A 24,356-nucleotide genomic window follows, 5' to 3' on the forward strand; every position below is an offset into this window, starting at 1 on the left:
GTGTCTCTGTCAAATAAATAAAATCTTAAAAAAAAAAAATTCATGGCAACAAATGAAAATGAAAACACAACTGTTCAAGATCTTTGTGATGCAGCAAAGGCAGTCCTAAGAGGGAAGTGTATAGCAATACAAGCCTTTCTCAAGAAACAAGAAAGGTCTCAAATACACAATCTAACCCTACACCTAAAGATGCTGAAGAAAGAACAGCAAATAAAGCCTAAACCGGGCAGAAGGGAATCAATCAAGATCTGAGCAGAAATCAATGAAACAGAAACCAAAAGAACAGTAGAACGAAACAACGAAACTAGGAGCTGGTTTTTTGAAAGAATTAACAAGATTGATAAACCCCTAGCCAGACTTATCAAAAAGAGAAAGGACCCAAATAAACAAAATCATGAATGAAAGATCACAACCAACACCAAAGAAATACAAACAATTATACGAACATATTATGAGCAACTATATGCCAGCAAATTAGACAATCTGGAAGAAGTGGATGCATTCCTAGAGATATATAAACTACCAAAACTGACCCAAGAAGAAATCGAAAACCTAAACAGACCCATAATCACTAAGGAAATTAAAGCACTAATCAAAAAAATCTCCCAGCAAACAAGATCCCAGGGCCAGATGGCTTCCCAGGGGAATTCTACCAAACATTTAAAGAAGAATTAATATCTATTCTTCTGAAACTGTTCCAAAAAATAGAAATGGAAGGAAAACTTCCAAACTCATTTTATGAGGCCAGCAATACCTTGATCCCAAAACCAAAGACCCCATCAAAAAGGAGAACTACGGACTAATATCCCTTATGAACATGGATGCAAAAATTCTCACCAAAATACTAGCCAATAGGATCCAACAGTACATTAAAAGGATTATTCACCATGACCAAGTGGGATTTATTACTGAGCTGCAAGGTTGGTTCAACATCTGCAAATCAATGTGATACATTAATAAAAGAAAGAACAAGAACCATATGATATTCTCAATAGATGCAGAAAAAGCATTTGACAAAGTACAGCAACGTTTCTTGATTAAAGCTCTTCAGAGTGTAGGGATAGAGGGTACATACCTCAATAGCATAAAAGCCATCTGTGAAAAACCCACAGTGAGTATCATTCTCAATGGGGAAAAACAGAGCTTTTCCCCTAAGGTCAGGAACACAGCAAGGATGTCCACTATCACCACTGCTATTCAGCATAGTACTAGAAGTCCTAGCCTCAGCAATCAGACAACAAAAAGAAATAAAAGGCATCCGAATTGGCAAATAAGTCAAACTCTCACTCTTTGCAGATGATATGTACGATACTTTATGTGGAAAACCCAAAAGACTCCACCCCAAAACTGCTAGAACTCATACAGGAATTCAGTAAAGTGGCAGGATATAAAATCAACGCACAGAAATCAGTGGCATTCCTATACACCAACAACAAGACAGAAAAAAGAAATTAAGGGGTCGATCTCATTTACAATTGCACCCAAAACCATAAGATACCAAAGAGGCAAAGAATCTGTGCTTAGAAAACTATAAAATACTCATGAAAGAAATTGAGGAAGACACAAAGAAATGGAAAAACATTCCATGCTCATAGATTGGAAGAACAAATACTGTGAAAATGTCTATGCTATATAGAGCAATCGACACATTTAATGCAATCCCTATCAAAATACCATCAACTTTTCTCAAAGAAATGGAACAAATAATCCTAAAATTTGTATGGAACCAGAAAAGACCCCGAATAGCCAGAGGAATGCTGAAAAAGAAAAGCAAAGCTGGCGGCATCACAATTCCGGACTTTAAGCTCTATTACAAAGCTGTAATCACCAAGACAGTATGGTACTGGCACAAAAACAGACACATAGATCAATGGAACAGAATAGAGAACCCAGAAATGGATCCTCACCTCTATGGTCAACTAATCTTCCACAAAGCAGGAAAGAATGTCCAATGGAAAAAAGACAGTCTCTTCAACAAATGGTGTTGGGAAAACTGGACAGCCACATGCAGAAGAATGAAACTGGACCATTTCTTACACCACACACAAAAATAGACTCAAAATGGTTGAGAGATCTACATGTGAGACAGGAATCCATCAAAATCCTTGGGGAGAACACAGGCAGCAACCTCTTCGACCTCAGCTGCAGCAACTTCTTCCTAGAAACATCACCAAAGGCAAGGGAAGCAAGGGCAAAAATGAACTATTGGGACTTCATCAAGATAAAAAGCTTTTGCACAGCAAAGACAGTCAACAAAACCAAAAGAACTGACAGAATGGGAGAAGATATTTGCAAATGACATATCAGATAAAGGGCTAGTATCCAAAATCTGTGAAGAACTTAATCAAATTCAACACCCAAAGAAAAAATAATCCAATCGAGAAATGGGCAGAAGACATGAACAGACATTTCTGCAAAGAAGACATTTCCAAATGGCCAACAGACACATGAAAATTGCTCAACATCACTTGGCATCAGAGAAATACAAATCAAAACCTTAATGAGATACTACCTCACACCAGTCAGAATGGCTAAAATTAACAAGTCAGGAAATGACAGATGTTGGCGAGGATGCGGAGCAAGGGGAACCCTCCTACACAGTTGGTGGGAATGCAAACTGGGGCAACCACTCTGGAAAACAGGATGGAGGTTCCTCAAAAAGTTGAAAATATAGCTACCCTACGATCCAGCAATTGCCCTACTGGGTATTTATCCCAAAGATACAAATGTAGTGATCCAAAGGAGCACGTGCACCCCAATGTTTATAGCAGCAATGTCCAGAATAGCTAAACTATGGAAAGAGCCCAGATGTCCATCAACAGATGAATGGATAAAGATGTGGTGTGTATATATAAAATGGAATATTATGCAGCCATCAAAAATGAAATCTTGCCATCTGCAATGACGTGGATGGAACTAGAGAGTATTATACTAAGCGAAATAAGTCAATCAGAGAAAGACAATTATCATATGATCTCACTGATATGAGGAATTTGAGAAACAAGACAGAGGATCATAGGAGAAGGGAGGGAAAAATGAAACAAGACGAAACCAGAGAGGGAGACAAACCAAACTCAATCTCAGGAAACAAACTGAGGGTTGCTGGACTGGAGGGGGGTGGGAGGGAGGAGGTGGCTGGGTGATGGATATTGGGGAGGGTATTTGCTATGGTGAGCCCTGTGAATTGTGTAAGACTGATGAATCACAGACCTGTACCCCTGAAACAATACGTTATAGGTTAATATATAGGTTAATAAATGTTGTAAGTTCCAATAAATAAATAAATAAAATAAAAAAATAAAATAAAATAAAATAAATGAAATGAAATAAAATAAAATAATAAAATAAAATAAAATAAATAAAGTAAAAAAGGCCCTGGCCTAAAAGTGGCACATCACACCTGCTCACATGGCACCGGTCAACAAATGCAGGTCTAACCTCTGTCCAGAAGAGAATGGATTTTGGCAGATAGCTAGCCATCTCGGCCACAATCCCTACTTTTAATTTCTATTGCCATAACCTTTAAGTGATTAAGAACTCACAATACCAAAGCCTATGTTGCTGATTCTTCTTCTTTTTTTTTTTTTAGATTTTATTTATTTATTTAACAGAGGGAGAGAGAGAGAGAGACAAAGCACAAGTAGGCAGAATGGCCAGCAGAGGGAGGGGGAGAGGATGAAGCAGACTCCCAGCTGAGCAGGGAGCCCGATGTGGGGCTTGATCCCAGGACCCTGGGATCATGACCTGAGCCGAAGGCAGGGGCTTAACCAACTGAGCCACCCAGGCGCGCCTATGTTGCTGATTCTTAACCATTCTAGTTCATTACAGAGCTGAATCGGTGAATGCACTAGGCCATCCTGATAGAGCCTCTTAGGAGCTTTCTCCTCTAATGCGCTCTACCAGTAGCATCATAGCACCAAAAGAACAGCGGAGAAGAGCCCAGGATTGGTTTCTAAAGAGTGAACAAGGTTCTGAAAGAAGAACTGTACAAGCCATGTTTGGAAACAGTTGAGCAATTTAATAGAAATGAGAAGTTTGCATATTGGAGTAATGCAAAGCAGGCTGAAGAGAACAGGGATTGTAACCCACAGGGCAGCATTCTGAGGAGTGGGGAGGCTGATGAGGTTAATTTTTTGTAAGACCAGGATGAACAGTAATAATGAAGCTATTACTTTATCAGAGTGCTGTGGCGAATTCTTCCAGCTCAGAAGGCCCAAGAAAAGGCCTGATTTTTAAAGAATCTCAGAGTCCTAGTGAAAAGAGCAAATATTACAACATGGGAAGAGTATCTGCCTGTCATGCTTGAGAGAACTGTCCCCTTGTCAAACTTTTTGTGCCTCAGTTCAATTCATCAGCAAGTCTAGATCAGATGAGACGACGTTCCATTGCCACTCCTCTAAGAAGGCATTGTAGGACAAAACAACCCTAAGGCTTCAAAGAAGCTCTCATGACAAACAGATTTGGAACCAACCTGAAAGCGCTCTTGTTTTTTACTTGCAGTGGGGGAAAAAAGTAAAGCTCTGTACACACTGGCACAGCCTCATTGCTTCTCTCTGCAGTGCGGGTAATAAAAATCCACGAACACTAGTGATCTTTTAAGCCCAAATGTTACCTTTGGTCTTGATAAACCTCTCCAGGCTCCATCAGAGTGGAGCGAGGACACAAGCACCTGAACAGAATGATGCAACCCACTGGTGGGAAGAAGTCAAAACAGCCCTCCCTGACCTTAGCAGTATCTGGGGACAGCACTTCTATTTCAGGGCCCCGATCACTAGGGAATCCCTGAAGGAAGCCAGTGACAAGGAAAGGAACAAAACTGTCTCCATCCACCACACTGTTCTAGATGCTTTACAGAGAGCAGCTAATCCTCACATCCTTGGCTGCTATCAGCATCCACACAGTGGAGAGGAAGAAACTCGGCTAAGTGAATAGCTCCAACTGTGTAGGACAAGCCTGAATCACGCTTTCACTAGAGACTCACATGAGACAGTGTTCTGAGTCAGCGGCCCCTAAAGGGGCCCCGTTCTGTCTCTTGCTCTGACTTCCACTTACAGGAAGCTCTAACTGCTTCTAAGGCTCCCAGCAAGGCAAGAGAAATGGGCTCAAAAGGGGGCTGACACACGGGAGAGTCTACCACACCACAGGGAGCCCACTGGCAGAACAACAGATTTTGAGAAAAGCTAGGAACTGAGTAGTGTGCAGTTTTTTCAAACTGTCCCTGAATAGGATGGCATGTTTATTATGACTTGTCAGGAATAACAAGTCAGTGAAACTTGAGAAAAACAAAGACACAGATCTCACTTGGTGCTGGGAGGATACTAATGGCTTTTAAAAGTTATAAACTCAAATATTGTACATGACAGATTTAGCCCCAAAGGGAATTCCTGGTATTATAAGGGAATGTAACTGCTAATCCTTAGAACCTCAAAACCGTACCTCGAAAACCAGCTTATTGAAAACAAAATTGCTAGGTTACCAGAGGTCTAAGTTAGGAAAAGAGGGCCAGAGTTACTTCAGACCATTTGAAGTAAGAGTTTCTCTCTTATCTCCAAAATGTGATTTGCGGGGCACCTGGGTGGCTCAGTCGTTAAGCGTCTGCCTTCGGCTCAGGTCATGATCTCAGGGTCCTGGGATCGAGCCCCGCATCTGGCTCCCTGCTCCACGGGAAGCCTGCTTCTCCCTCTCCCACTCCCCTTTCTTGTATTCCCTCTCTCGCTGTGTCTCTGTCAAATAAATAAAGTCTTTAAAAAAAAAATTAAAAAATAAAAAATAAAATGTGATTTGGGTGATAACCTTTGAAGAGGCTATTACTTAAGGTAAACTCATTTGATTACCACTAAGAAAATGCAGATGCCTGCATTTTAGTTAGTGCATTAAACTGCCAGAGACTGGACAACCTCCAGAATCAGGTGTCCCAGAGGCCTCTAAAAATCCACTCTTTGCTTCTTAGACTCAGTCTCTAAAATAAGTTTAGCACATCGGGAAAAGAAATCCTATCACGCAGATAATTCCTATTTGTTCTAGTTAACTTCTTCTGGGTCTCCGAGAATCCTGCTCCAACCAGGGCTCTCAACATCTCCTTACCCCTCACCCGGTTCTCCGAGGCAGCGAGGAACACAGCTGAGGAAGACCAGGGCAGGGAGAATGGCACCCACAGATTGAGGATGGAAGGTGACCCCAGGCTGCCAGGCCAGTCATGTCAGACAAGTCCATCTAACATGTACCAGAGCTCACCTCAAGATCAAATGATACAAACATGGTGTCAATAGGTGCTTTGCAGGAACGGGATCCTTGAGTAAAAAAATCCAAATATAGAACTCGAAAATGTAGTTCAAGACATGTAACTGAGATGACTTCAACACCATTTACAGTTTTCTTTCTACTTGGTTCTCCGGCTACATCGGTCCTTCTTTCCTAAGAAGAGAGCATCACTGTCTGAAGATAAGCTTAGTAAGGTATGCCCTCCGGACCAAACTCGCATCAACCCTCAAAGCACCTCTAGGCCATGATGAACCAGCTCAGGCTTTTTCAAATGGACCGTTAGCTGGCAGCACCCCAGCAGCCTGGTTCCAATGCAGGCAGGGGTGGAGAGAGAGGAGGGTGCCTCTGGCTTCCCAAGTCACAACAACATAACCATTGCCTCCATTCCGAACAGGATCGTTGAGCTTCTCTGGAAAAGAGATCTGCTATTGTTAACAGGCTGACAAAACTTCAACCTGCTCCTATATAGAACCACCGGGAGAGATAGTGACAATCCCTGGGGATAAAGTGCTGCTCTTCAGAAAAACGGGATCTTTAAGTTCTTCATATTCCACCTTGTTCCAGAAAGGATTTAAAGGGAAACATAGCAGACCAGTGACTACAGCTTTGCCAGCTAACAGTTCTGATGTACAGCTCCCTGCCCCAGACCCTGGGCTGGCATCCTGGGGAGTGTTCCCCAGGAACCTCAAACCAAACACACCGCATTCCGGACCACTCCGGGCGGAAAACAGAGTGCACACAAGATAGCCACAGGAGGTCAAGTGCCACAACAGACGCAAAAGGAAGAAGTCTCGCCCTCTGGCCCCTAACTTCCTAAAAGAGTCAAGATCGCCAACCAAGTTCAGCTTCTGAGCTTGTCCTATCTCACATGCTCCTTAGGAGTATTACCGGAGGTAACAAGGGAAAGCCTCCACACACTAACGATTACATCTCAGTTCAACTGGATGAAGCATCTTTGTGGTTTTGCGCCCCACCCTACCCTTTTTCTTTTCCTCGAAACGGATGGCGTAACCCAAGACTTCCCAAAACCTGTTTGTAATAGGACTATGTCATTTTGATAAAATCAGGTTTTGGTGAGAAGTAGCAAACACACACGGGCCCACTGATTGCTCACTGAGACTGCTCCTAGAGTCCCCAGTTCTCACACACAGCTTGAATCTTCCACATCTGTGAAAGAATACAAAGGCAAAGCCAATGAATCTTGGAACGCCAGTTCTCTGAAGCCCTAATCACAAAGCCATACCCTTTCTGTGACTCAATTCTTGGGTCACACAGGAAGGAGTTTGCTCCCTTCCCTCTTCAGTGGTTCTGGTCTTGTGGCCGGGGGGAGGGAGCTGGGAAGATTTGGTCTTTCTTCTCCCAATCTGAGCATTACCACACCTGTTATATTAATACACCCTCACCACCAAGAGAGTTTGTTCATTAATAGGGAGAGATAAAAAACTTTATTCAAAGATTAAATTACTTAAACCAACCACAGTAATCCCTTGGGTTCCAGGCCTCTGAACCGTGCTATGTTGGATATTAAAAGAAATAATGCAACATCTTTCTAAAGTAACTAGAGGCCAGCCTAACTTGAAGCAGTTGTCATTAACAACTCAGGTCCTGATTCAGAAACAAATAGGTCTCAAAAAGGGGGCAACAACTGGCTGCTATCACCTATTTTTACATTTAGCTTAAATCATCAACTGGTAGCCTAATACCTCATAAAAGTTGAACAGTGACATGTGACTGTTATTTTGAGTCATACATTCTCAAAAATCTGGAAATCAGCTGGCTTCTGAGGAGCAAATCATTTTGAAAGAAAGGAAATTGTGATCTGGGAAAATTGCACAGGTCACAATGTGAGTGAAGTTACAGGACAAAGCCAGGACGCTTGGCCCTCTCTCCCTTCAGCAAAGGCAGACTGTGGGCTGACTGTGTGCCTGGCACTCTAAGTCCTGGGGATACAGAGAGGAGGTATGGTTGCAGCTTTCAGTGAGCACACAGCTTGGTGAGAACAGAGGAAGGTGCTGACTCAGATCCAGGAAGAGCCAGGACTTATCAGAAAGGGCAATATCTGAATCTTGAAGGTATTAGCCAGCAATAAAAGTGGAAAGGGGAAAGGCTTACAAGCAGAAGGGACACATAATAGCTTCAGCCCTACGGAACAATTCACAATTCCCTGGAGCCCAGGGTTCCTGGGAGGACTGTGGGGGGGGGGGGGGTAGGGGCGGGGGGGGGGGGGGAAATGGAGAGAGGCAGTGGGGAGAGGGGTGGGCCCAGATCCTAAGCAGGGAGCTACTAAGGTTTCCAGGTCAGGAAGTGACAAATCAAATCTGCGCTGCAGATCTAGTGCCCTGGGGGCCTGAGGGAAAGGGATTGGCCCAGAGACAAGCAGCTCCACAAGGGGACTGTAAAGATACGGCCATAGGAGAGAAGCAACAAATTCCAGTAATACTCAGAGTGGGTGTGGAGATGGGCTCCCGCACACCAGCTTTCTGGCTCTGCTACTAGAGTTGAGAAAGACACAGGGGAAGGGAGTGAAGAAGATGAGAAGTTCAGTTCTGGATAGATGGCCTTGAGGTATTAGAGACTTTCTCGTTGAAAATACGTGGAGGGGCTCAGTCAGCTGAGCATCTGCCTTGGGCTCAGGTCATGATGGGGGATCCTGGGATTGAGCCCTGAATTGGGGCTCCAAGCTCATCAGGGAGCCTGCTTCTTCCTCTCCCCTCTTCCCCTCCCCCCCCACATATGCGCACACTCTCTCGCTCTCTCAAATAAATAAAATCTTAAAAAAAAAAAAAAAGAACACATCATAGGACACCACAGAGATGTAACCTGCAAAGTTCAAACAGACTGTACAAATGACCTAGTCTCCTCCACAAATACACAGCAAGAAAGAAAAAACAAAAATGAAGTGAGGAACCTATCAAGAATGTAAGAGATATCAATCAATATAGAACTTATTCAGTGTATGTGCTGCCGAAGCGAGCACTAGAACTTATTTGGATCCTGAGTCAAACAAACTAAAAAATAAGTGCAAAAAAGACTAAGTCAGTCGAACAATGTCACCATTAACTGGTTTAAGGACAGAAACAAAATAAAAATAGACTGAATTTTCCCTGTTTAAAAGGGAAAAGACTTCTTGTTCCCTTATGAGAATTTCCTTCTCTGTCCTTTTCAAATGCATGTAAATATAACAATGAAATAAGCCTCTTGCCAGTCTCCCAACCCAGGAATGTTTCCCAAGGACTAGGGATTAAGAGACTAACTTCTGTGGACACAGGGGATGGGCAGCCTGCTCCAATTTACAAAACTACCTTCTGCCTTAGAATAGAAGTTTGTTTCCCCTCTGGTGGCTGTTCAAATTTCTATGATAAAGTTAGGATGAACTCTGACAAACGGTACTGTTCAAGTCTTCTAACTGGTGGACTAGTTACTATCTTGAAAACGCATAATGGGCTGCCCCTGCGTGGCTATACAAACAGGCCAGACTTCTTTCTCTTCGAAATCTCTTAGATTGCCTGATTTGATGCTTAGTCAATAAACTGTTTTCTTTCTCTACTACCTTTCTGGAAAGGTTCTCTTGGTTAGGAGATTATTTTTTTTAATTATTATATTTCCCCAAAACTGGGCATTTGATATTAACTTCTTTTGGTGTGATAATGGTATTGTGGTTTAAAAAAAAAAAAAGAATTCTTTAAGATTTAAGTAGGCTCCATGCCCAACGTGGGGCCCGAACCCATGACCCTGAGATCAAGACCTGAGCTGAGACCAAGAGTCAGATGCACCCCAAATTTTAAAGAATTTTTATATTTTGAAGATATCTAATGAAATATTTGCAGATGAAACAATACGAGGTCTGTGATTTGCTTCAAAAGGCATGGAGTAGGGGCACCTGGGTGGCTCAGTCGGGAAGCATCCCACTCCTGATTTGGGCTCAGGTCATGATCTCAGGGTCATGAGATGGAGCTGTGTGTTAGGGTCTGCACTCAGTGGGGAGCTTGCTTCTCTTCCTCTCCCTCTGCCCCTCCCCCTGCTCATGTGCTCCCTCACTCTCTTAAATAAATCTTAAAAAAAAAAAAAGGGCATAGAGTAGGGTGATTGCCATGTATTGATGATTGACACTAGGTAACAGATACAACAAATTCACTAGGTCACCGTATCTACTTTTGTTCTGTTTGAACACTTCCATAATAAAGTCAAAAAGATACACAGAAGCCAACTGGGCTACAGATTTGAAGCTAAGAGGGGAAATAAGCGTTGGAGATAAAGCTTTGGAAGCATCAGCATACAGGTGACAGGAAAACCAGAGGAATGGACAAAATGCCAACTGACATAACATTAAAGCAAGAGATCAAGGGCAGAACTCTGAGGAACACCAGCAGGTAAAGGGCGGGTAGCTGAGGATCTAGCAAAGGAATCTGAGGAGCTAAAACCAGAAGAACGTGGGGTGTGTTTCAATAAGGAAGGAGTGGCAGACAGTGATGAATAAGGTGGATGCTGCAGTGTCTACCCTGTTAGAAAGTAGGAGGTCGAAGACCACAGCAAAACCAGTTTCATTGCAATGATGGCCCAGGACGTCAGAGGATAGCAAGTGAAAGCATGCAAGGGCAGTGGAGAAGCCAGGATGGTGGCTCTGAAGGGAAGTGACAACAGCCAGAAGGCCACTTAAAGACAAGGGAGGATAGCAGGACAGTAAGGTCTGCAGCTAGTTATTGAAGGGATGGGTTAGAAGTTGAGAAACAAGGGCAAGGAAGGGATAAATGCTGGAACAAGAACACTCAGAAGGCAGGAGAGATAGGACCGATCTAGAGCACAGGGAGGTGGTGTAACCACTCGTTACTTGTCCAAGATCTGTTCTTCACTTCTTCTGCAGAGACAGCGGACCTCTAGCTGGCAACAGGAGGTCTTAGAATTGTGACTAAATTCACCATCTTCCTCTGTAACTGGGTGTGTCCATGTGACCATTGGGGTCAACAGGATAAGAAGAAGTGCCCTGCAACTTCTTGGAAACTTTCCTTAAGGAAAAGCACAAGTTCTCCCTTCACCTGCTTCTATCCATTCTTGCGCCCTGATGCCAGATAGAAGGCCACACCATCTGGGACCATTAGATAGAGGCCTTGCTGGTAGAACAGCAAGATAAGAATCTAGGTCTGAACTTTAAAAACAGAGTGGCCAAACCAGTTCTGGACTTCTCTCCAGATCCTATTTACTGGAGAGTGAAATGATTTTTTTTTTTTTTAAGATATATTTATTTGAGAGAGGGGAGTAGGGAGAACAAGGGAGGGCACGGGCACACAGCAGAGGAAAGAGAGGGAGAGGGAGAAGCACGCTCCCCGCTGAACAGGGAGCCTGATGTGGGACTCAATCCCAGGACCTTGGGATTAGGACCTGAGCCGAATGATCTGAGCCACCCAGGCACCTTGAAATTATTTTTCTTAAACCGCTGTTATTTTGTGCTTTTATCACATGCAATTCTATCTACCTGACACAGGGAGGACTGGATCCCTCATCCTCTGAGGGTGTAAAAGAATCTTGGTCGATACAACTAATTGGGGGGATGACAGGGAAAAGAGCTGTTAAGGGAGTTCATGCCTGAGTCAGAAAGACAAGGCCATGAGGATTATGGGTAGACTTGAAATAGCCGTCACGGGAAAGGTCAGAGGGAATACTCTAGGAACACAGAGGACTTTAAGAAGTAGGAGACCATACACTTATGATGGTGCCACAAGACCTGAGAAGGCAGCTGACTGCACCAATCCAGGGATCAGATTGTATAGGGCAAGAAAGGAGATTCTCTACTACTGCTGACCATATGACCTAGGGAAAGTTTCTCATGGTCTTCGGGACATACTTTTTCGGTTTGTTCATGCTGAGATTTATAAAGCAAAGCAATGTCCTAAAAAGCTGAAAAGAAATTGTTTAAGCACATGGCATTGTTAATGTCCTAAGAAAAGCTACAACCTCAAGCTACAGCCTCGTTCTTAATTCACATTATATTCTAGCTTACTTTAATTCTCCTTTAAATTGTGGTAAAATACACATAAAAATAATCACTTTTAAGTGGTATTAAGTACATTCACATTATTGTATAACCATAACCACCATCCACCTCCAGAATTCTTTTCATCTTGCAAAACTGAAATTCTGTACCCATTAAACAATATTTCTGCATTCTCCCTTCCCCCAAGCCCTGGCAACCACCATTCTGCTTTCTGTCCCCATGACTTTGATTACTCTAGGTACCTCGTAAGTGGAGTTACATAGTATTTGTCTTTTTGTGACTGGCTTATTTCACTCAGCGTAATGTTTTCAAGGTTCCACCCATGTTACAGCATATGTCAGAATCTCTTTAAGGCTAATATTCCATTGTAGGTTTGTATCACATTTTATCCATCCATTCATCCATCAATGGGCACTTGGGTTGCTTCCACATTTTGGTTATTGTGTATAATGCTATGAACATGGTATATCAGTATCTCTTCTAGACCCTGCTTTCAATTCTTTTGGGTATACGCCTGAGGTGAAATTGCTGGATCATATGTTAACCATTTTTAATTTTTTGAGGAACTGCCATATTGTTTTTGACCGCAGCTATATCATTTTACATTCCCACCAGCAGTGCACAAGGGTCCTAATATATCCACATCCTCACCAAGTCTTGTTATTTTCTGGGGGGAGGGGGAGGGTTTTGTTTTGTTTTGTTTTTTACACTGGCCATCCTGATGGGGGTCATTTGTTTTTAACAAATAGAATGACATAGTAGCAAGAGCCTAGCACGGTGTCCAGAACATGGTAAATGGATCAAATAACTTTGACATAAAAGGTCTAAGTTAATTCTTTGCTAAGAAGGAAAGATTGGTTATACGCAATTTGCCAAATCCCAATAATGCCTTTAAGAGATTTCCCTACACCCGTGATGTAGGCTTTTTTTTTTTTTTAGATTTTTTTTTTTTTTTTTTTTTTTATTCGAGAGAGAGAGAATGAGAAACAGAGAGCATGAGAGGGAGGAGGGTCAGAGGGAGAAGCAGACTCCCCGCCGAGCAGGGAGCCCGATGCGGGACTCGATCCCGGAACTCCAGGATCATGACCTGAGCCGAAGGCAGTCGCTTAACCAACTGAGCCACCCAGGCGCCCCTGATGTAGGCTTTTGCTATGGCATATTACTAAGCAAATTACTAATAATTACTAATTCTAGAACAGCTTCATCACCTTCCAAAAAGAAACCAGCACCCATTGCCAGCCACTCCCCATTGCCTTCTCCCCGCCAGTCCCTGAACTAATCCACTTTCTGTCTCTATGAATTTGCCTATTCTGGACATTTCATATAAATAGAATCATAGAATATGTAGCCTTTTGTGTCTTTCTTTCACTTAGTATAATGCTTTCAAGTTTCATCCCTGCTGTAGCATGATTTAGAAATTCATTCTTTATGGTTCAATATTCAATTGTATGGATATATCCTATTTTTTATTAAAACAACTTAGATCTCCCATAAAAATCCAGATTTCTGGCTTTTCTTGAAAAACTGAAGAGTAGAAGGCCCTCCCCTTCCCAGCAATCACTGGCTAGAGCTCGGTAATAGCATCTTGTTCCCTGAACATTCTAGGCACCTTTCTGTCTCTGGGTCTTACTGTTCCTTCTGCCTGAAATGCTCCCTTACACACCTTGTTCCTTTCTTCACCTGCCAAAGGTGAAGATACACACCTTGTTCCTTTCTTCACCTGCCAAAGGTCTGCTCACCTGACTCCTTGCTGAGGCCTCCCCAACTACATATGCAATGCCTACTCTATCCCCAATACTTGCTATCCCTCACCCCTTGCTTTCATTTATTCCACAGTACTCATTATCATCTGACATACTGTATGTTTTACTTAAGTCTGTTTCCAACCACCCTTCATTAGAATGACAGCTCCAAGATAACAAGGCTTTGTTTTTGTCCACTATTACATTCCCAGTACCAAACCTTAGCAGCGCTCAAATTTTTTTAATATAGAAATTAGTGAAAGAACTTGTTACAGTTTTTACTGACTAAAAGCTGCTCCTAGAAAAGTAAACCTGAAATTATGTTTAAAAAGTTTTGATGCATACTTTATATTATTTACATTTTAAGTTCAATGAATTTTAGCAGGTGTATACAGTCTTGTAACCCTATTAAGATATATGCTTAAGATCTAGAACATTGAAAATGATTTTAAGTCATAGTAATACATTAAAGTTGGTCTGTTTACTACAGTCAGGCATGCCTAAAACTTAAAAATGTCCTTAGTTAAAACTTGAGGCTGTTTTCAGAAGTCACATTAAGGAATGTGATTGTTCAAAAATCAAAGCACCAAGAGAACAGGGAGCTGCTAAAACCCAAAGAGACTAAGATCTAGTCCTAAATTAACTAAAGGCCAAAGAAACTGTAACCTAATGAGTTATATTAACTTACAAGAAGACTGTGTTAAGTACTAGGGAAAAAGGCAAACAAAAGAATAAGAATTTATTATCAAAGGGCTAGAGAGAGGATGTGGAGTATCCCAGTCCATGTGGTAATTTTTCTCTCACCAGAATTTATAAACTAGATATCAGTCAGGATCTCTAAACTGCAAGCAACAGAAACCTGTTCTAGCTAATTACAGCAGAAAAGCAATTTACTCAATTTGGGTAACTCCCAAAATCTTTTAAGAGGGCCAGTATCCGGGTTGAAGGCCACATTACTAGCAATAATGGCTCCAGAAGTCACACTGCAGGACGGCCCCGTAGAGATCTATTGCTGCCATCACCTCCACTGCTAGGGAAAGGCACTGCATGAGCCGGCAGGGCGAACCCCATGATGCTGGACAGAAGCCACTGCTGGTATGGTTACCACCCTGCCCATCACAGAATGAATTCTTTGCTGCCCCTTCTTGAATTTCAAGTCAAAGTTTAAGATGCATGCTTCTATTGGTGGAGCCTAGGTCAAGTGCCCACAACTCTAGCTGCAATGAAAATACGGCAGAATGTGGGTGGAGAGAAGTCTAAAGAGGTAGATGAAGGTCAAATTATGGTGCTATGTGTTCTACACTTCAACCTAGTAGTCGAAGGACAAATATCAAAATATAAAACTATTAAATGAAAGTGTATCAGAAAAAATGTATCTAGAACAAGCCTGAGATTTCATTGCTTATTATAGGTTCAGGCTACGTTTTAAAAGTATAAACCTTTAAAGCCAATTTAAAGAAATACAAAGTGAATAATATGGCAAATTAGCAAAGATGGTATATGAATACAAGACTGAAGCATGGATGCATGTAAAAGAAAGCCATGGAAAGACTAAGCAAAGGAGAAATGTCTTAGAAAGCTCATTCTGGTGGCAGCGAAGAGTGTGAACCAAGGAAGGTAAGAAAGGGACAAAAGATACCAATGGAAAGTTACAGTCAAGTGTGAGGAGACAGAACGACAGCAGCACCATTATGGTGAAGAACTCTAATCATTTGTGGGGGGGGGGGGAATCAACAAGACTTTGTGATCAACAGATGTAACACACAAAAGGGAAGGAGCAAACAACTGTGATGGTCTTCTAGTTTGACTTAACTTGGTAATGGGTGACAGCATGAAACAGACCATGGAAGTACAGCAGGAGAAACTGATTTGAGGAAGAAGATAAGGAATTTTGTTTTTGAACAAATGGAGTTTGAGACATCTGTGAGAGAGAGATGAGGCTCCTTAGAACAAAGTTGGAGAAACATTAGGGTCAATATTTAAGGGTTGGGAAGAAGAGGAAGATCCCACAAAGGAGTCCAGGAAGGACTAGTCAATGGAGACAAGAGACTCAAAAGAGAGGGGTGTGTTTGCTAACAGGATTTCCAGAATAAAGCGGTCAGTTGTACAACAGAGAGGTTCAACAAAATAAAGGCCAACCAATCAGTGGGCTTGCTCAAGGGCGTTGCAGTGGAACAGCAGGGTGGAAGCCAGGCTGAAGTATCATGATCATACAACTAATGAATGCTAACATCCTCTACCAACCACTGAAAGCAAATACAAACCCTTGAACTCACACATCAATCTGTACCAAAGAGTTCTCAGATCTCAGTTCTTCCTGTTAAACTACCTCAGGTCCTCCGTCAGTTCTTCCTGAAGCAGACCAGATTCTGGGTCTCAACCAGAAGAGATTCCTGGTCTGCTATCTGACGGAGCACCAAATGGAACAGGAAGAACAAATGTCTCTAGCCTAGCTGGGAGGAACCGGAGTAGCTCCCATGCAACTTCGGGAACTCCAGGACTCTGGGCAGGTCCCAGCCGCAGTTCGTTTAGATAGTTGTTTCGGTGGCCAGCACCTCTGTTAATCTCCGTTTACGGCTAGCTTTCCCCCACAGAACACTCCTTCAACTTCTGAAGAAAAAAAAGGGGGGGGCCAAGGACCGTGGCTTTCAGCGCTCACCAGAGTCAGGAGCAGAAGCACGGAATCTGAGCCTTGCCAGAGCAATTGCCTCTTCGTCTCTCCCAGGCTCTCCACATATGCTCAGATAAGGGGTTACCTGAGAGAGGAACTGAGTGTTCTCACCAAACCCAGACACTAACATCAAATCCACTCATTCAAGAAAACAGGAAGTTTGGCCAATGCCATAGCAACACCAGCAGCCTGTGACATCAGAGCTGAAGGCAGGGAACAAAGGGATTTGTGAAAGTTACCTTTCTGTGGGTCTTCCCTGCCTTGAAATTTGACCCATGCTGCTTGTTTGAAAGTGTTCTAGTACTTTAGTACTGTTTCACAATACAGCAATTGAAACTTCTCTTTGTACTTTTCTCCAACCTATTTTTGGAGATTAGCCAAAAGCACATGCCACAAATCTGCTGAGTGCCACACTCTTATTAATATGCAAGGAGATTCTATTTTGGGCTGCTGGTAATACTGGCCTACCAGTCAGCTACAGGGTAAGGATATAAATTGTAAGACTAAAAATTTCTGGAAAAAAAAAAAAGGGAAGACCAAAATAAAAACTGCAGCTTCCCCATCACTTTAGGTTGAGAGTTTATAGAGGAGGTATTTGAGGATGTAGTATTTAAGGGAGAATGGCTTTTCCAGGTTGGAGTGGAAAAATACCATGAGCTAGGACAGGAAAGGTCTACAAAGCATGAGGAAGAGAAGCTGCCACAGATGTGCCCCTCCCCCTCATTCAGCAGCCTCAGCTGAATATTATAAATATGTCCTGTGTAAGAGGCCAAAATTGATTCTTGTCAGTCTATTAAGGTAGAATTGAGCAGTGAACAGGCAATTCAAGCAAGGCTAGGCCCAGTTTATCAGATGGGCTGGAAGGGTTTATCCAGTGTTTAAAAAAATAGTGATTCCCAGAGATTGTCCTCTTCGGTGTAAATGCTGCCTTTTAAAAAGGTTGAATGTGGGGCGCCTGGGTGGCTCAGTCGTTAGGCGTCTGCTTTTGGCTCAGGTCATGATCCCGAGGTCCTGGGATCAGAGCCCCACCTCAGGCTCCCTCCTCAGCGGGAAGCCTGCTTCTCCCTCTCACCCTCCCCCTGCTTGTGTTCCCTCTCTCGCTGTGTCTCTGTCAAATAAATAAAATCTTAAAAAAATAAAAAATAAAAAGGCTGAATGTGTACAGCTGATTTAAAGGGACAGTATCCTCATTTATAAGCAGAAACAGAAACTTCTTCCCATTAGGGAACTGATGACACATTAAAACTAAATCCCCATTTCTCTTTCATCTTTGGTGGTGAACCTGGAGAGTCATTAAAAGGAATGAGATCCTACTGAAGAAGGATCTGTAATTATTTAACAGAGAAGAGTTTTGAGTATTCAGCCAAAGACACCATATCTAGATGCAGCCAGAGTTATAGGAAGTACACCTCAACTCAAGGTGGCTTTGGTGACTTCACTAGTCCTGTGTTTTAGAAGGAAATGATCCACCCCTGGAATGGACTCAATGATCAGCAGAGGAGGTTTCAAAGCAAGAGTGGGGAGGGGATTTGTAGTTCACCTAGATTCTCCACTGATATCTGCAGCACCTACAGCTCGATGCTGCCATGCCTTTTGCACTTACAGCTTCAGACAAGATATTGTCCTAATATGAATGGAGGAAATGGCCTCAAACAGCAGCTAGAAACATTCAGGTTAGATAAAAGGAAGAACCTTCCTAGCATAACAGTTGGAATTTGGTGCCCTCTTACCAAAAGAAGGGTTCTCTATTACCATATAAATGGCATTTGTCTTTGGGTCAGGTTCTGTAAGTTTAGCATACTATCCTAATTACAAGACTGCAGTTTTCCTGCAGATTACCTGGGCACTTGTGAAAATGTACATACATGTCTGGGCCCCACCACAGAGCCAATAAATCAGACTATTCCATGGAGGAGCCTAGGAACCTATATTTTTAACAACTTAAGTGATTTTCATAATCAGGGAAGTTTGAGAAACACTGATCTAAGGCTCTGCTTACATTAATATAAAGCTATTCATCCTGGGGAGGAAACAAAGGATATGAAGAGAGGAAACTGGCTAGACTGATGCATCAGAAGCGCCTCCTAATTGAGTTCAGAGAGCTAGAATTTGAGAGGGAAAGGCTGACTGAGCAGTTAGAGCTGGGGCTAGCTAGCATTCTTTCCACTGCCTTGCATTCCCTATGCTCCCCACCCCCCGCCCCCACCTCCTTGCCTTCCACACAGTTACTCTCTTTATTGCCGACAAGACTCTGCCTGAAGACTCCCAGATCTCAAACCGCAGATGGGATCTAAGGGAGGATGAGAGGCTTCCCAAGTAGCAGCAGATCCTGTGCAGTCCCTGGATAGGAGAGGAGACAGAACTGCTCTGTTACCAGCCATCACAGACATCTAAAATCCAGCCACTTACCCAAATTGGAGAGTCTTTTCATCAAGCCAGCTTCTCTAATGGCAGCAGGACCATACTCCACTCCTTTTCTTTTCTGTCACATAAATTACACAGTTAGGTGCGAGGAAAAAGGGTTAGAAATAAGACCCCTTTATTTCACAAAATACAGAAATCTGCTATTCTTTTTTTTTTTTTTTTTAAGATTTTTATTTATTTATTTGACAGAGAGAGACATAGCGAGAGCAGGAACACAAGCAGGGGGAGTGGGAGAGGGAGAAGCAGGCTTCCTGCCGAGCAGGGAGCCCGATGCGGGACTCGATCCCAGGACCCTGGGATCATGACCTGAGCCGAAGGCAGACGCTTAACGACTGAGCCACCCAGGCGCCCCCAGAAATCTGCTATTCTATACATAGTTCCCAACAGATCCCTCTGAAAACCTGTGACACCATCAGCCCTTCCTTTTATTATTTTCACCTGAGGTCTGCTCATTTCAAACACTTGCAGGGAAGGACCGAAAAACAATTACTGGAATCAAATCAACCTCCAAGCAAGCCCCTGGCTGTGGGAAGAACAGGCGGAGGCCAAGACAGAGGAAGGGGCTGAGCAGGTCTGGATCTGGTGGTAGGCGGGGTGGGGTGGGGTGGGGTGGGGTGGGGTGTGTGTGTGTGTCTGTGTCTGTGTGGCAGAGGCCTGAGCCTGGGCTCACTGAGCAGTGAGCTCTCCACGACTGCAGGTTTCTTCCATTGAAGAGAACAAAACAGCCCCTCCCGTCCTCCCGCCGCTAGAGAAGGCAGCGCCAATTTCCCCGCCAACGAATGGTTTCTGAGAACGGACCCTGGAGCCTTAAATCCTCGGTCGCTCTCTTTAACCTCTTCTCTCTCGACTTTCCACCGGGTATTCTGGCCGGTTTCTACCCCTCCAGCCCCTCCCTGAAATCCCGCCCCTCCCCTCTCCCCCAACACCCCAAGCGGGACCCACCACTTTCTCGCTCCTCGGGAGGAAGGCCGCAGAGACCCGCCAGGCCCCCGCGACCCCCCGCCCGCAGCGCGAGCAGGATGCTCTCCATCTCTTTTCTCCTTCCCCATCTCCTACCAGGGGAAACCCCACGTGCTCTCTCCGTGCCCAATCGTGGGAACCCACCACCTCGTCCTCCTCTCCGTTTCTCCCCATCTTCTCCTCGCCTCCCAGTCCCTCACCCCACCCCCGCTTTCTCCAGGTTCTGCCCCACGGTGCCAAATCTCGGTTCTCACCTGTCCCTGTGAGAACGGGGCTCCGATCACAGCCACCGAGTGAACAGACTTGTTCAGGACGGAATGCACTTGCGTCCGGAGGAGACGCGAGAGGCTGCTTCTCAGGGACATGACTGGCAGCGCGGGAGGGAGGCGTGAGAGAAGCTGCTCTGTGCGGCTCGCCGCGTTAAGTGAGTGCAGCCGCCCGGCGCCGCTTTTCACCTACCCGGGCGCCAGCTGCACCGCCCCGCCCTGTGACGTCACTGCCATCCGGTCCCGCCCCCAACCAGCCCCCGACACACCTTCCAGCAGACCCCGCCCACTGCTCCTGGCCGGGACACGCCTTCGCTGACGTCACCCCGCCCTAGCCCGGGCTCTCCCTCAGGGGAGGAGCCCCTACAGCTGACGCCACCAGGCTAGTGTCAGTGTCGGACCAATAAGAGCGCGGTCACGGACAGGTGTGTCCCGTCTCGGGAAGCGACCGGTACCTGCGAAGTTAGCGAATTCGGCGGAACACGGGAACCAACTCGCAACCTCTCAGATCGCAACTCTCTTCACACATATGCATGCCCGGCAGATGTCAACTCTAGGAAAGGGCTGGCTGCCCGGGCTGGGCTCTGGGCTGGTCTGACCCCACCTGAGTGCTCTGCCCAAGATGAAACCAGCATCCATCTGCTCTGTTCCATCTCAACTCCGGGTCCAAAAACACACTTACCCATCTTCGGGCTTTGAAGTCTAGGAGATCAAATATAGATAGAGCTCTCTGGGCCGGGCATGTTAATAAAAACTCACCTATCCTAGGTATTTTGGATGGGGAGGTTAGGATTTTTCAAAACAATCACCTTCCAGGTGTTTACAATTCTTCACCTGAATAACGGGAGCACTGGTTATAAAAAACTTAACAACATATCTGGACTATTCCTAAAATTTGGGGAGGCTAAAGAGCTGAAAAGTAACTAGAGTTTTAATAATAATAGCCAATTACAGTTCCAAGAACGTTTAGTCCTCTAACAATTCCATAAATCAGGGACTATTGTAAAGAGGAGGAAAGAAGATCAGAGAAGATAACTTTCCCAAAGTCATATGGCTTGTAAGAGACAGAGTTGTGTGACTCCAGATTCCAAGTTCTTATCCAGAGTGGGCTTGCAGGAATTTGGACATTAGTCCTACCAAAATACATTTTTACGTAAACAACAGAAAATTATCTCACCTGATGCCAACTTACATGCTGCTCTCCAAAATAGCTCAGAAGTCTTCAGGGCAACATCATAACTCCAAGGAGCTTTAGTATTATAAGGCAGTTTATTTTTAGAGGATAAATTTTACACCTGTCTCCCCCTGCTGGTCTAACAAAGACATGTCTGAAGCTTTAGCAAATAAGCAGTTACTGTAAGGCAATAGTTCTAAAAGTGTGGTCCTCTCGCCAGCAGCACCAGCCTTTGCATACTTGTCAAATGGAAATTATTAGGCTCTACCCTCAAATTCACTGACTCAGTAACTCTTGGGGTGGAGCACCAGCAACCTAAATTTTAACAATCTCTCCAGGTCCGGGAGCTGTAGGGAGCAGTAGGGGTGTGGTCAGGGATTCAGTCACTAATACTGATACACACTTGTTCAGATCCTTGGAATTATCTTGGTACCTTTTTCTTGTCCATCACCACATCCAATTTTTTTGTCCTTGACTGTATTTTCTTAAATTGATTCAGGCTCTCCTAGACTACCGCAAAACCTCTGTTTCTTGAGCAGCTACTGTGGGTCACCAGATTGACCTTTCTAAAGTACTACATTAATCCTGCATGTCATTTCTGTTACCTATAGTTTAGTCAGAGGTGAATTACTAGTTCCACATTATTATGGTCGGGGGGAGGGAGCAGTAGATTGTTATATTACTATTATCCTTTAAAATTCTAATTATTATTGCTTCCATATGTCTGAAATATTTTATAATTCATTTTTAAACCCTGAAAAATAAGTGGTCTGCTTTTGTTTTCAAAATATGCATTTGTTCTCAAAATAAGTTATTAAAGATAATATTCTAAAGTTATAAAAGTCATAGTAGAATAAGTTGTTTTAGAAATTTACTTTACAACTTGTACTCTGTTATTGCATAAGTCTAGGACTCTTCCTCAGATCCAAAACAAGTTGTTCTGCTTTTCTTCTTCCTTTATTGGAGGACCTAGGTATTCTACCTCTCTAATTCAGTAGCTGCCAACACACTATCCTTGATAGGTTGCTGGCACTGTGTATGTGGGGAGTGGGGCGGGGGAGCTGGGTGAGTAGGTAAGACCTGATCATGGTGTTTGCCAATTTCCATGGTGTATATACTCCCAAGCTACCATTGTGATGTCACTGATCGTGGAGTTGGGAAAAAGTGCTCATCATATAGTATTTCTACCATACAGATACGATCAACATAAATAACCTGAAGAGCACAGATAATAGCACTGTAGTTATAAGATAATTAGGCAATGACAAGTTTTGAATGTATATTATCTTTGTTTTTAATACAATTTACTTGTAAGTTTATATCATTTTATTTTTAATAATGATTTTTAAGAACTGGTTTGAAATAGTCTTGAAAATGTAACAAAGTTTTGCAGGCGGCAAGCATACCTCCAGTATGTCTCCAGCAGTCTCCAGCAGACCACTGTTTACTGAAAATCCAAGGGAACTTAGAAAAGACTAAACTGGAAATTCTCAAGGGCTGGGACCATAAATCCTTCTGCTCATCGTTTTATCCCTTCCTGAATACAGTGCTTGGTACACAGCAGGAGCTTGGCAAATAATTGACCTTCCAGATTTTTTATGAAATCCTTACTCATAAGCCTTGGTCTATGGCTCTGATATGGAATGGAAGTCCCCAAAGATTTCTTTCTGAATTTCTACTTTTACATACTAAAGAGCTGAACTCACCAACCACACCTTTGGACTCTAAAATTTAGAGTCTCTCTTTCATTTAAAAAAACTTATTTGTTCACTCATTTATTGCCAATACTTACTGAGCACTTAGTGTGTGCAAAGCATTGTTCTATGTGCTGTTCATAGAGATGAAGACATAATAGCTCATCACTTCCAGTGCTTACATTCTAGTGGGGAAAAGAGTCAAGTAGTTAAATAATTTCAGATAGTAGTAAATACTATGGAGAAAATAAAGGAGGGAAATGGGACACGAGGTGCTGTTTTAGATAGGGGTATCAAGGAAGACCTCTCCAAACTAACCTTTGAGCCAGACACCTGAATGATGAGAAGGAGCTGGTCATAACAAGTTCTGGGAGTAGAGCCTTCTAGGTTTACAGGAACAGAAAGATCCAAAACCATAAAGTTAAAACATGCTTGTGGATCAGAAGAAGAACAAGAATGCCTGTGTAGCCCCAGTGTGCCCCAATGTGCAGAGCAAAGGGCATATAGTCCATTGAATCAGATTGATAGGCAGGGAACAGAGGCAGCACTGAAGAGCATGAACTTTAGAGGAAGAATTTTTTTACACAAAGGCAGAGGGTTAAATTGTTCTGAACCTGTATTATGTTGTTGGGAATATTTGGTCCCTTCTTTTTTGCTTTGCTCTTCTATCCCAAGTCTGGGAGAATTAACATAATGACCCTAGGATACAGTTAAGGTAAGGAAGCAGAGGGGGAGTACTATAGAGGGTAAAATAAAGAGTCTGTTTACCATGCAGTGGGGACTCCTGGATTCAGTAGAAAGGCTGGATAGAGGGGAATAAAGGAGGGGATAACTATAAGTGACTGGTTTCATTGCCTGCCCAACCCACAGCCTGGTCTAGAGGCAGCCACCTGAGCCCCTTACATACTCCTCACCGCCAACACCACCACAAAGAGAGGAGTTTTCATTACAAGCCTTGATCAGTGATAGGGATGTGAAAGCAGGAATATGGCTGCCAGCAACGTATAAATGAAACTTAGGTGTGAAATCTGTTTTGGCACCAATGGAGGCCCAGGTTGCTAAGGACACCTGAATGCTTTTTCCTTTGTTCAGGTTCCAAACTGAAAACAAGTCTTGAGCCCTCTGTACCTGAATGTTCTATTTGGGATGTTTTGTAACCAAACTAACATTGAGTT

At 43.4% G+C, this 24,356-nt stretch overlaps 1 protein-coding gene across 2 annotated transcripts in view; it reads right to left on the minus strand.

Moving 5' to 3' along the window:
- ARG2 (arginase 2) overlaps positions 1 to 20,752 on the minus strand; it is a 35,270-nt gene extending 14,518 nt beyond the window's left edge. Inside the window, exons 1-2 of one of the 2 annotated variants that reach the window (XM_034993035.1) lie at positions 20,030 to 20,752; positions 19,073 to 19,145 (exon numbers count right to left, since the gene is read on the minus strand). In XM_034993035.1, coding sequence (XP_034848926.1) covers positions 19,073 to 19,145; positions 20,030 to 20,221 — 265 coding nt within the window. In that variant the 5' untranslated portion in view covers positions 20,222 to 20,752. The remainder of the gene's footprint in view (positions 1 to 19,072; positions 19,146 to 20,029) is intronic. The other variant, XM_034993036.1, reaches the window with a different exon arrangement.
- Between the last annotated feature and the right edge of the window lie 3,604 nt (positions 20,753 to 24,356).

This window comes from Mirounga leonina, unplaced genomic scaffold, assembly GCF_011800145.1.
Source record: "Mirounga leonina isolate KUSES-001 unplaced genomic scaffold, KU_Mleo_1.0 Mir_82, whole genome shotgun sequence".
In the NCBI taxonomy this organism is placed as follows: Eukaryota; Metazoa; Chordata; class Mammalia; order Carnivora; family Phocidae; genus Mirounga; species Mirounga leonina.